The sequence below is a fragment of the Arvicola amphibius genome, chromosome 12, assembly GCF_903992535.2.
Source record: "Arvicola amphibius chromosome 12, mArvAmp1.2, whole genome shotgun sequence".
NCBI classification, from domain to species: domain Eukaryota; kingdom Metazoa; phylum Chordata; class Mammalia; order Rodentia; family Cricetidae; genus Arvicola; species Arvicola amphibius.
Window position 1 is genome coordinate 138,138,953 of NC_052058.2, and position 13,080 is coordinate 138,152,032.

Below are 13,080 nucleotides of genomic sequence, written 5' to 3' on the forward strand. Positions count from 1 at the left end.
TGACCAGGAGCTGGGATGCGCAACTCATTCAGCTGGCAACTCCATCCTGCAAACTTGTTTCCCCATACCATCTACCCAGGCTCAGAAAGCATAGCTACCTTCTCGAGCGGAAATGAGGCCTGGTAGCACCAGGGCTCTAGGTGTTTAAGGTGACAGTAAGTCAAGAGCTCTCAGCATGGCTGGAGGGATGGCATCATCTCAGAGAGGACAGAACCAGAGACGTCCACTCTGTTTTGTAACGAGGTGTTTAGCAGCTGTGGAAACAGTGCCTTACATCTCTCATACCAGGTAGTGCTTTCTGTTCCGGTAGCAGCGTATGTGGGGATGCTGTAAAATGCCGTGAGTGGCTGTGATGAGCAAAACCCCTGTCCGTGGCACTTAAGAACTGCCCCGGACCTGGGGCCAGAGCTTTTAAACTGCCTAACCCCAAACTGATTTTGAGCCCTTTGTAGGATTTCTCTGTTGTTATATTTGAGACAGTGTCTTGCTATGTAGCTCTGGCTGGCCTAGAATTTGAATTGAACCTCTTGCCTCCCAAGTACTAGGATTGATGGGGTGTGCACCCATTCCCAGCTCTCTTGCAGGGTTGCTAATAAACCTAGTATACAGATGATTTGTAGATAGATCCTATCAGGGGTGGGTCAGCCTATGCTTCCTCCTACAGGTTTTGCCCTGCATACCAGGGAGCTTTGACATCCATGGTCCACCTGTCAGACTCCCAATCGGGGTTCAGTGTTCCCTCCTTCAAGAAATGGAGAAGCTGAGGCTTACAGAAGAGAGGGGAATCTTACCTTTGACCCCAGAATACCTCACTCCTTGTTGAATCTGTGATAGCCATTCTAATGTCTAGGACAAGCCTAGAGTCCCCAGCCTTGGCCCAGAAACCTTGAAGTGACCTTGAGTTCCTTTGTCCCTTGTTCTTTCCTCTTGTCTGTGCCAACTCCTATAGGCAGTCTGTCTTATGTAGAGTGACATCACTCCACTGTCTTCGGGTTGGAAGCCCCAGAATGGGGTCCAGCCTCCTTGAGAACAAGGACTGGATGCACGATTGCAATCTCCTCTTTCCAGTCTCGGCACCCGCCTGAACCCCAGCTGCAAGCTGGGCCAGCAAGGCCAAAGAAAACACTTCCACTACCTTGGGGTCTTGACTAGGCTCCTGCAGTCGGAAAAGAATGTGTCATACAATAAGCATAATGCTGCATGCTGGGCACTGGTGTGAGTGTTTTGTATGCCCTGTGTACGCAGCAGCCATCGGAATGCATGATGATAGGCCCATTCTTTAGACAGACAGACTGAGGCTTGGGAGGCTCGGGAGGCACCGCGAGGTGTGGGGCTGAGTTTATCCCAGTCATTCTGGGTCCTGGATCTCTGGTCTTCTGTCTCATTTATTTCACCTTTCAAACTCTTGCTCGATCATGAAGGCAAAGTAATACCATGTGAAAGAAATTTCTAAAATCTCGATTATGAATTAGCAGTGATGTCACTAGCTAGGAATTGCTGACGTCAGTCCTCTGCTGTTTTCCTTTCTGGATCGTCTCTGTGCATGTTTGGGGGCCGCGTTTCTAGTCGCTGCCCAGATTTCTGGTACATTAATTATGGTTATTTACTTCCTCGTGTCCTCTGGTACCAGCTGATGGAACAGTTTCTTCATTCCCTTCCATTTGTGTTTCCTTTTTTTGGAGCAGCTGTCAATCAACTTTTTGGCACCTTCACAGTCTATTGTTTCTGGGAGAAGAAGGTCAAAGGCTGTCTGTTATGTCACCAGCACCAGCAGCATCCCCATTCATAGTAAGCCAGCAAGCTTTCAAATGGGGTCAAAAGCGTCCCTCGGTGCATGCCATCTAGATCACCTACCGTGACCCAGATCTTACCAAAGGAAACCCAGTGTCTAGAAGAGACTGAAGTTGGGAGACCACTTTTTTGTTTTTGTTTGTTTGTTTGTTTGTTTGTTTGTTTTTGAGAAAGGATTTCTCTGTGTAACAGTCCTGGCTGTGCTGGAACTCACTCTGTAGACCAGACTGGCTTTACACCCACAGAGATCCACCTGCCTCTGCCTCCCTAGTGCTAGGATTAAAGGCGTGTGCCACACCCCCTGGGGAGGTCACTTTTTAAAAAAAAATAAATGCTCTGTCTACTTATCAGCTATCTGTCTATCATAGATGTACCTATCTATCAGATATACCTATCTGTCAGATAATATCTACCTGTGGTTAGCTTATTCACACACACACACACAAATGTCACACACAGCATGTGTGTGGAGACTACAGGCTAAGTATGGAGTTGTTTTTCCCCTTCCACAAAGTTATGGGTTTCTCAGTTTTGTGTGCTGAGTGTTTTACCCACTCAGCAACCTTGCCACCCTTTTTTAAGTGTTTGTGTGTGAACACACACACATGCACACCACAGTGTGCATATGGAGGTTAGAGGAAGGCTTCCCGAAGCTGGTTCTCTTCCACATCACTTCTGAGATAGGGCCTCTGTTGTTGCTGCTACACTGTAGTCTCCAGAGTAGCTGACCTTGGAACTTCTGGGCAATTCTCCTGTCTCTGCTCCTCCACCTCGCTGTTGGGGTGCTGGGTTAGAGATATGAGCCATTGCATCATGTTTGGTTCCTTACACTCAGGTTGTCAGGCTCACACAGCAAGTATTTTACCTGTGCAAACATCACACCTTTGAAGTAAATAATATCTACGTTGCTTTCCGGTAGGTAAAATGGCTCCAACAACAAGAAGTGAAGCGCAGGGTCAAGAGGCAGGCGCGAAGCGACTCTCTCTATTTCAATGATCCCATTTGGTCCAACATGTGGTACATGGTGAGTAGGGGATGGGATCTCTGTCTTCTCTAGGACATTAGCATGCTCCTCTGAAGTGGGTTGACTTTTCCCTTGCGATCCCAGGACAGCTCCGGACAGACCCCCTTCATCTTGAGTGTGAACCCTCTGTGTCACTGGTCTCAACATAGTTCCTTGTGTTGCACTGACCCCCCCCATAAAATTAGGCTGTTGCTAATCCATAACGGTAATGGTGCTGCTGTAATGAATCCTGATATAAATAGATGACTCGCAGGGTATCTGATAGGTGACCCCTGTGGAGCTCGCAACCCACAGGTTGAGAACCACTGCTCTACATGAAAGCACAAACAAGCCTGTGTGAGAGTCCAGAGAGTCCTCTGTACAGAGGGAAGGGCTTTGATGCTGGCTGCAGCATGGACTAAGGAGAGAGGACCTGTCCCTGGGCAGTGTCCCCAGCAGGAGACAGTGACATAGGGTAGCACACTGTCAGATGCTGAGAAGCTAGGGAGTCTCCACATGTAAGAAAATCTTTGCTAAGGTGGAGCCCTCTGCTTTTCATTGCTTCCTAATATAGTCGCCCCTATATGGGTTTCCATGCTGTGCCCTGTGGGCATCAGGGGTGTTTGGGTTTCTGTGCTATGCCCTGTGGGCATCAGGAGTGTCTGGGTTGACATGCTGTGCCCCGTGGGCATCAGAAGTGTCTGGTTTTCCATGCTGTGCCCTGTGAGCATCAGGAGTGTCTGGGTTGACATGCTGTGCCCTGTGGGTATCAGGAGTGTCTGGGTTTCCGTGCTGTGCCCTGTGGGCATCAGGAGTGTTTGGGTTTCTATGCTGTGCCCTATGGGCATCAGGACTGTCTGGGTTTCCATGCTGTGCTCTGTGGGCATCAGGAGTGTCTGGGTTTCCATGCTGTGCCCTGTGGGCATCAGGAGTATTTGGGTTTCCATACTGTGCCCTGTGGGCATCAGGAGTGTCTGGGTTTCCATGCTGTGCCCTGTGGGCATCAGGAGTGTCTGGGTTTCCATGCTGTGCCCTGTGGGTATCAGGAGTGTTTGGGTTTCTATGCTGTGCCCTATGGGCATCAGGAGTGTCTGGGTTGACATTCTGTGGCCACTCAGCGTCAGAGGTGTCACCCTGGGCTTCACATCTTCTGTGTTTGCAGCATTGTGCTGATAAGAACAGTCGCTGTCGGTCAGAGATGAACGTGCAGGCGGCATGGAAGCGAGGCTACACGGGAAAGAACGTGGTGGTCACCATCCTTGATGATGGCATAGAAAGGAATCACCCAGACCTGGCCCCCAACTATGTAAGTCCAACCTCAGACTTGACACACATGGTATTCAACCACACCAGTTATAACATACAGACAAATTGTCTTTCCTTTTCCCCAAACACATTAAATCAGGGAACGATGAAAATCATCCTGGGAAGGCTCAGGGATGCGTTCTCCTTCACACCAGGGAAGGCTTTGCAGAGGGATACGCCCACGCGTTTGAGTCACTCGCTTCCAGAATGTAGCCTAGAGAATAGAAACTCGCGTGCAGAGGTGCTTATCACATGTACATTAGCTTGTGGGTCACTGCAGGGTTAAAACACAGGGTCTAGGTTGAGGGAATCCAAGTTCCTCTCCTGGCTCTGTCACTTGCTTGACCCCAGGCAAGCTGCCTGAGTTCTCTGTTCCTCGGAGTTACCGTCTGTAAAATAGGGCGACTGAGAGGACTGCTTCTTACAGGGTTATTGTAAGGACTGTATGAGTTCGTAAGTATAAAGGGGAGAACCTGGCATGTAGTCAATATGGGAAATGCACTAAGCCTCTAAGATACCTGGGGTCAAGAGTGGTGAAGTAAACCCCACAAAATCCGCTTTTGCGGTAACTATGTAGCCCTTAGAGATGAAGACTGCATTAACACTGGAGAACGTAGTGATGTGTCTTCCAAGAAGGATGAAATTTGTGTGAGTGCCATTATTACAAATATGTAAAGGGAAGTATGCATGTTAAAATATGAAATCAAGGAGGTTCTGGGGCCTGAAGACTTTATGCTGAGAGGAATGAGCTGCCCCAGAAAGCCAAGGCTGAGTGGCTCCTGTGGAACATCGGGAGTCACAGAGAGACAAAGGTCCATGGTCGCCAGGGCGTGGGGAGGGAGGGAGTGGGCAGTTCCTGATTCATCAGTACACGCTTTTCATTTTGCACAGAGAAAAAGTCCTAGTGACAAATGGTCGTGATAACTGCATTAAAAAAAAAATGTGTGTGAATTTAGCAGCACTGAACCATACATTTGAAAGCAGTTGAGATAAGATTTTATGTACCATATATTTCACCACAGTGAAAGGTGTGTAGGATGGTGGTGACCCTCACAGTAACCCCGGTTATGATTTTCTTCATTTTCTAAGCGTGGTGTAGGGAAAGTTTAAATTGGGGCTGTCGTACATTGTGTCTCTAATCTTTGCTAACCATGATTTAACTCCTAGGATTCCTACGCAAGCTATGATGTCAACGGAAATGATTATGACCCATCTCCACGATATGATGCCAGCAATGAGAATAAGTATGTCCCTTTGCGGCCTCCTTCCTGGCTTATCTTCCTTTCCTTGTGTGCAAAGAGGAGGCCTGCAGAAGTGCTGGCTCTGCACTCTTCTCCTGCCTGGGTGTTGTTCAGGGCATGTCTAGGTCTCAAAGGTCGCTTTACCACAGCTCCTTGGGCACAGGTGACTTCTTTGGAGTTAACCTCCTCTTTTAGGAGTTACCTCTGCTGGCCAGACAGAGATGGTGTGAAACACTGTCCCTGTTTCTAGCCTTGTGGGATATTTAAAGGAATCACCTTTGTTTTGGATTCTCCGTGACTAATGGTATTCAAACATCAGCTTGGTCTGTTAGCCACACAGGTCATGTTTGAGCTTTTGACCTTATGACCAAGACAGAAAGGCATGAACGACACTGAACAAATAAAGAGTTCAAATCCCTGCTCTCCACCCCACTGCTTGTGTGATGTTTGTGCACATTTGAGAAGCCTTGCTGAGACAGTCCTTGTGTCCTGGAGGCTGTTCCATGCAGATGGTGTCCCTAGCTCAAGGGTTACTGAGATGGGTAAGTGAGGTGACCTGTGGGCATTGTTTACACTGGTGTTAGTTGCCACTCAGGTGACCTCAAGAGGTCACGTGACCTGGGGTTGCTCCTGGGATTTCCGTCATGGGGCCCTACTTGTCTTTTCTCTGTCAGCTTGCCTGATTTGCTTAATTTTATCATTCTTCCAGAAAAAAAAATACTCAGGAAAGTAACGAAAGCCCTTTCTCCCTTCCCCATGTTGACAAAGCACCGGCCTGTGTATCGTCCCAATGTGCTTATTTTAGCCAACTTTCTGTCGACGTAAGGAAATGCTGGATTCAGTTGACTTAGAATAGGCAAAGCTACATGCAGTGCCATGTGCTCTGGTCCTAGCTACTCAAGAGGAGGGCAGGAGGTGCTGCCGAACCTAGGAGATAGAGGTTATCCTGGACAATATAGCAAGGTGTATCTCTGAAAGGAGGGGAGAGAGAGAAGTAGGGAGAGCGGAAAAAGAAAAAAAAAAAACAGACATGGAGAGATTTATTTTGGCACACAACTTTGCCTCATCCATGGTCTATTGCCTGCATCATGGTGGGAACATAACAGTAGACCCACAGGAGGTCAGAACAGCGCGTGAGGTCACCCAGAAACTCAAAAGAAAAGCAGAAAATGTCCCACAGTATCCCTCAGGGCATGACCTGGGCTCTACCTGCTAAAGATACAGCCCCTCGCAGTAATGTCACTGTAGACAGATTATTCTTTGGGTTGCCCGCTCATGAATAATAACATGGAGACTGAATATTTATTATGAAAGTTCAACTTTAGCTTGGGCTTGTCCCACTAGCTCATATAACGTAAATTAACCCGCTTCTATTAATCTATGTTCCGCTGTGGCATTTTTTTTTTTACCTCTTCTCCATTTCTGTCTGCCAAACTTGTTACATGTCTCCTGGAGTCTCTTGTGTGCTAGATTCTTCTTCCCAGTCTTTCTCTCTCTCTGCCCAGAAGTCCCGCCTATACCGCCTACCTTGCTATTGGCCATTCTTCCTTTTATTACATCAATCACAGCGATGTATCTTCACAGAGTATACAAATATCCCACAACATGTCACCTTGGGACTAAGCTTTTAACACATGAGACTGGGGATGGGGTATTCAACATCCAGAATCCAGCAGTATGCTATTATGCCATGGATTCCAGGAGATGCTGTACAGGGCCACTTGGGTGCTGGGTGCCACCTGCCAGATGCTGACCTCCCAGAGCTCCTGGACTCCCTGCTTTCTGACTCACGTCCCAAGGTGCCCTTCTGCTCAGCAGTGGGGAGGCCTCGGGCAAAGGACCTGCTTCCTGGTCACACATCAAAGGGTGGGGAAGCATGATCTATATTCCATGCAGTGACCCTTGAAGGGCAGAATCAAATCCCAGTGTGTGACCTGAGAGCAGGCCTGGCCTTGGGGCTGTGACAGTTCCAGAGAATGACAGATGACGCCCTTCCAAAGGGCTAGCAAGCAGACCCGGGGCCATTTTTAAATTTTGCTACAAATCTGATCAATGATTCCAATTCCCCCGTGGTCTCTCCGCACAGCTGTACCATGTACACTGGCCCATGTTTTGGCCTCCGCGAGAGGAAATGACCCAGTGTGGCACATCAGAAGATGGGGGTCATTCCTGGGGAAAGCAATTTGTTTCTCTGCTGACTTCCACATTGTCCCTCGCCTCTGCTGAGTATTTGACAAAACTGTCCTTTCTCAGCTCCTGTTACACCCCTATGGAAATGGCAGAGGCCTGTGTAGGGAAGCAGGGTGCTTGTCAGGACACAGGGAACAAACAAAAGTGAGGTGGGTTTTTTTTCCTTTAGTTGTACCGGTCAGGCGAGCATGGATACCGCCACACATGCAAGTGTCAAGTGGCATGTTTTAGTCACAGGAGACAGACCTGAGGCAGGACTGTGAACAGCCCTGGCAGTGAGTGAGCTATAGGAAGCGAGGAGATGCCCAGGGCCATGGACACTGGCACCAGGTCTTACCAGGAATCTATCGGAGGCATCCTGGAAGGGACAGCCTGAGAACCATTGTTTCCCACCTCCAGATGGCAAAGAAGGCCGGGCAAAGCCTGCTTGAATACATATGTCAGAAGGGCTGCCAAAAAAGGGGGTGGGGCTTGGCTGACATCTCAGGCATAGGGATAGCGGAAATAATGAGCATTTTACAGTGTTCTTTAATAATTGCTGGTCCAGGACCTCTCTTTTATTGTTTCTTTTTTTTTTTTTTCTTTGCTTCAGACATGGCACCCGCTGTGCAGGAGAAGTCGCTGCTTCAGCCAACAACTCCTACTGCATCGTGGGCATAGCATATAACGCAAAGATAGGAGGTAAGGCAAAACGAGGTGGGAGCAAAGGGACCAAGGACTGGATAGAGAGCAGCCTTTCTGTGGCGTTCAGTAGCTTCACGTCCTATGGCCTGAGCACAGGCTTGGCCCAAAGCAGCAATGGCCGCTTTGTTACAGCCCTGGCAGCCAGCCTAGTAGGCAGGCCTCAAACTAGGAATTGCTTGCCATTTTCCTGCCATCGAGGGTCCCATTGGAAGGGGATCCTCTTGTCCTGGCCACCCTGAGCACTGACCCGCCTCTGCCATCACATGGACTCTTCTGACAGGCTTCTGAGGCTCCCTGTCTCTTCCCAGACACGTTTGCTGCTCTCTTGGCCCAATTTCCTGTTACTGTGCAACCACTTCCTGCTTCCGTATTTGATGGAGTGCTCCCCACCAGTCATCCCCCTGCCTCAATCCTTTTTCTGGTGGAGTTGGTGTGTCCAGGGCTTGACCCCAGCTGTATCTGGCTTTCTCATGCAGTTTCTCACATTGATAAGTCAAGCTGCCCTTGCTAGCATGGGGGTGCCATGTCTACCTGTGCCCCACCGGAGCCTGGCAGTGTGATAGCTCAGTTGCCGGGTTTTCTGAAGTGCCCCTAAGTGCACAACGCTGAGCAGGTGGGGCAGAAGAAACAGTGTCAGCCAGTCTCAAGGACTGCTTGGGGGCTTACCCATGTCTCTGTTGGCCTCCTTAGGGGTGAGGGTTGCAGCTTCATCAGCATCACCTACAAAGAACATGAGGTGGGGAGGTTGGGTCAGGGGTTTCCTGCATCACCCAGTCCTTGAAGAATTTCTCGAGTTTTGAGGAAGCGAGTTCCAAGTGTTTACTAAATTAGGAACTCACCTGCCTCTCCTTGGACTTCTTGAAGTGGTTGGGATTTGGCATCAGCTCTCAGGCCTAAGCATACTCACAAACTCCACTGCCTGTGTAGTTACAACTTGTATATTCTCTGTGAGCCCATGTATGGCAGGCAGTGATTGCCTCTCAGGTTTGATATGGCAATAAAATCAGATACCACATTTGCAGGCTTTGCCTCAGAGCTAATCTCCAGGGAGCTGCTGAGTCGTCCCCCGCCCCCCCCCCCTTTGCAATCCTCACATAATCAAAACAATTCATCTCACTTTGAGTGAGCAGATAGAACCACTGTTCGGGTTGTTCAAGACCTGCTCCAACTCCCTAGAAGGGCAGCATCAGTGACTCTAATATCTCCTAGAGATGCAGATTCCTTGCTTCACCCCAGATCTGCAGAGTCCCACGGAGTTTGTCTGGACCAGGTAGTTTGCTAACACTGGCCTCGAGGACTCTTGGGGGCCATGCAGAAGGGGAAAGTATAAGAACGACTCATTGGAAGCTCATAAAGCCCCCCCCCCACAGGGGAGCTGCGCGAGGGTGGTGTGCTGTCCTCGGATGGCCCTACCCTATCCTCCCTGCAAAGCTGTGTCTCTGAGCTTCGCAGAGTCTGCAGTCTGGACAGAGAGTACCTCCTGTGTTGGGCAGTGTGCTGTCCTCGGGTGGTCCTACCCTATCCTCCACGTAAAACTGTGTATCTGAGCTTCTCAGAGTCTGCAGTCTGGACAGAGAATACCTCCTGTGTAGGGCTGGGAACAAGAATGTCTTAAAAATTAATTTATTGAACATCTTCAAGCACGTACCGCATGTATAACTCTGGGCAGCCACTGATGGGGAATAGATGATGCCAGACATAATTAGGAGCCTCCAGGAACTCAGCATGGCTTCGGGATGAATAGTACTGCCTAGAAGTCAATACAGGATCAAGTCCTGAAGTGAGATAGGCAGGCGGAGCACAGAAAGGCAGAAACAAGAGGCACAGCTGGATCCTGACCTGGAGGCTTGGCTGCAAACAGAGGAAGTTCCAAGGAAGCAGTGAAATCAGCAGCATGGAGCTAGGTGGGGCCAGATACCTAGGGACAGACAAGGAGCAGATTTTAGGAAGACGAGTGTGTGTGAGAGAGAGCTGTCCGTAAACAAGGACACAGGGTAGCCAGTATCCCCAAAGCCGTCACGCACAATTCGGCTTCCACACAGATGGCCACCTCTTCTGCCTGGCCCACCCCTGTCACCCACCCCTAGGCAGGGCAATTTTTGAAGTACTCCAGACACAAGGTGGCCACCCTCTGTGAGTTTTAATGCACACAGTACGGGGATTTCTCTGCAGTGGTTCTGGGTCGACCGTGGGGCTAAACCTTTTCAGTTTTTGCTTTGTGTTTCAGTTGCTGCTCAGGAGAGTAAAGTGTATATCCTAGCTTGCCTCAGTCCATCTGGAATAAGTCACATACAAATCATGTGTGATATAATGAAACAATCGAAAACAGATGATTTCAGTTCACGCTGTCACGTTTTGTGTGTGAGCAGTTTATGAGTGTGATATGTGCCTATTGATTTTCAGCTCTTAGTTTGACACATAGTCTTGCTATGTAGCCCTAGCTTGCCTGTAAGTCTCTGTGTAGCCCAGGTTGACCTCACAGCAGTCAGCCCCCATGATGCTGATGTGTGCAACCCGACTCAGCATCCGCTGTTTCTTGCTTTAAATATTCAAGTCAGCTAACAGAAAGATATACTTGCTTATATATGTAATGTTTCTTTCTTTAAAAAAAAAGATTTATTTATTTATTATATATACAGTATTCTGCTTGCAGGTCGGAAGAGGGCACCAGATCTCATTATGGACGGTTGTGAACACCATGTGGTTGCTGGGAATTGAACTCAGGACCTCTGGAAGAGCAGTCAGTGCTCTTAACCTCTGAGCCATCTCTCCAGCCCTAGATGTAGTGTTCCTTAAATTTTCAACCTGAAAATTCATTCTTTGAAATAGGTTCTCAGTCAGTAGCCTAATTTGGCCTAAAGCTCGGTATGTAGCCAGGGCTGGCTTCAAACTCATGGCATTATCCTAGCTCAGCCCCCCAAGTATTGAGAGTAAAGGATTTAGTCACTGTACTTAAGATTTTTTTTTTTAAATTTTCAAGTATTCTGGTGAGAAATTCTCCTTGAATGTATTTGGAAGTGTCTTCTAAAAAGCTACTTAATAAATTTAGTTTGTGGGTATATGCCCATGGATACAGAGGTCAGAGGTCAGAGGAAAACCTGGAGGAGTCAGTTCTTTCCTTCCATCATGTATGTCCCAGGGTTCGAACTCCTGGCCCTGAAAGTGGTCTTTGTCTTCATGTTGGAAAGAAGTTGTAGGAACCGGATTCTGGTGTGATGCTTAGAGTGATCTAAAGATACTGTTCTCTGCTCTTCTGCCACCACTGTTTCTCGGTGAGGCAGGCACCGTCCCTGCTGCTGCCTCTGCTATGGTGTGATCTGTTCCTGCGGAGGCCTGAGGATGCTCTTCCCAGTTCTTAGTTCCCTGCCACTATAATGACCTTTGGTGTAATTTTCTTTCTATTATTCCAGCGTGGAGTTTGCTGTGTTTCTCAGTAAGTTCATGTGTTCTCTCTGTCTCTCTGTCTGTGTGTGTGTGTGTGTGTGTGTGGTGTATGCATATGTATGTATGTATATATGTAGCTTAAAGAAAGCAGTTCGTGTGTAAGTGTTTCTAAGTTATAGTTGCCAGGCAGCTCCACACACCTCATAGGTCACTGAGGCTCTGTTTGGGAAAATCTTTGTTTCTCCATTTGTTTCTAATTAGATGGTTGGCATGATACTGTCTCTGGGTGTGCCTTCTTTTTATTGTAGCCAGTCTATTCTTAATTCCACCTAATTACAAAGTTTTAGTTATTGTAATTTCTGTCTTATGTTTTCAGTTTGCTTTATTGTTTTTAACCATCTCTAAATCTCCCCCGAGACTCCCCACATCTTGACTCTGAGGATTTTTTTTATCTGACACTCTCTGGTACAGCAGTAGGGATTACTACTGAGTCTTTTGTATTAGCTCTACTATTCCAGCCACTTTTATGCTCCTAATGATTAGTTCTCCTCTTTACAATGGTTCGCATATTCTTTTATTTGCATGTTTAGTTACTTTTATTGTATCATTATGTGATAAAAATTTATTATACAATAAAAATAATCTATATTGTAGACGTTAGAGCCTGTGGGTGTTTTTTTTCTGAATACTGTAAAATTCGTTATAGCAGTGATTTAAGTTTGAATTTTGAGAGACTCATTCATCATTTCACAGACTTCTCTACCAGGAACACAGGTTTTGCTCTTTTACCATGACTTTGTGGTATGTCAGAAACCTGCAGTCCTGGGGTGCATAGTACTTGGAACGTCTGCACAGCTTGCCCGGGCTTGTGCGCGTTGTCTCCCTCTTCGGGTTTTGTTTCTTTGTTAAAGAACATTGCCTAGACACATATTTCAGGGATCTGCCGAAGGATTGAGTGAACGTATGTCTTTCCCCAAAGCTGGGTTCTTTCTGAGGTTCCTGCTCTCAATTTCTCAAAATCCCTGTCCTGTCACTATTGACTTCTGGCTTTGGAAGAGCAAGGGAGAGCCCCTGCTGAGGAAATCCAGCTAAACGTGGACACCCAAAATAGTTCCCTCTGTTCAGCCACTGGATCCCTATCTATTTCTGCCCTCTTCTGGTTGCTTTCTGATGCCTTTAGAAATGCACTTGTGTTTCCCAGGGTCTGGGATGATTACCTGTGAAGAGGTGGTCTGCTACAGTCTCCTCTACCCTTACTGAAACTAAAACTTGGAGCTCATATGCTCTTTATTTTGATCTAGTGGAGTACACATTTGTTAGCCTTTGCCCCGTGACAATCATCTTAAAGCATAATTCCTTGCACAGTAAACACCTGTCGTATAGCAGATCCTGTCTACGCCAAATGGTGGTTCAGGCTCACGGTCGCTCTTCACGGTGTAGCAGATTGTTGGATGTCTGTGATCTGAATGCTGTACGGGGATC

General features: G+C 47.7%; 1 protein-coding gene across 2 annotated transcripts in view; it reads left to right on the plus strand.

Annotated features, from left to right (window-relative positions):
* Pcsk6 (proprotein convertase subtilisin/kexin type 6) overlaps positions 1 to 13,080 on the plus strand; it is a 187,502-nt gene that overhangs the window by 66,214 nt on the left and 108,208 nt on the right. For both annotated transcript variants that reach the window (XM_038313476.1, XM_038313478.1), the window contains exons 3-6: positions 2,711 to 2,815; positions 3,957 to 4,100; positions 5,267 to 5,343; positions 8,123 to 8,211. In XM_038313476.1, the coding sequence (XP_038169404.1) occupies positions 2,711 to 2,815; positions 3,957 to 4,100; positions 5,267 to 5,343; positions 8,123 to 8,211 (415 nt within the window). The remainder of the gene's footprint in view (positions 1 to 2,710; positions 2,816 to 3,956; positions 4,101 to 5,266; positions 5,344 to 8,122; positions 8,212 to 13,080) is intronic.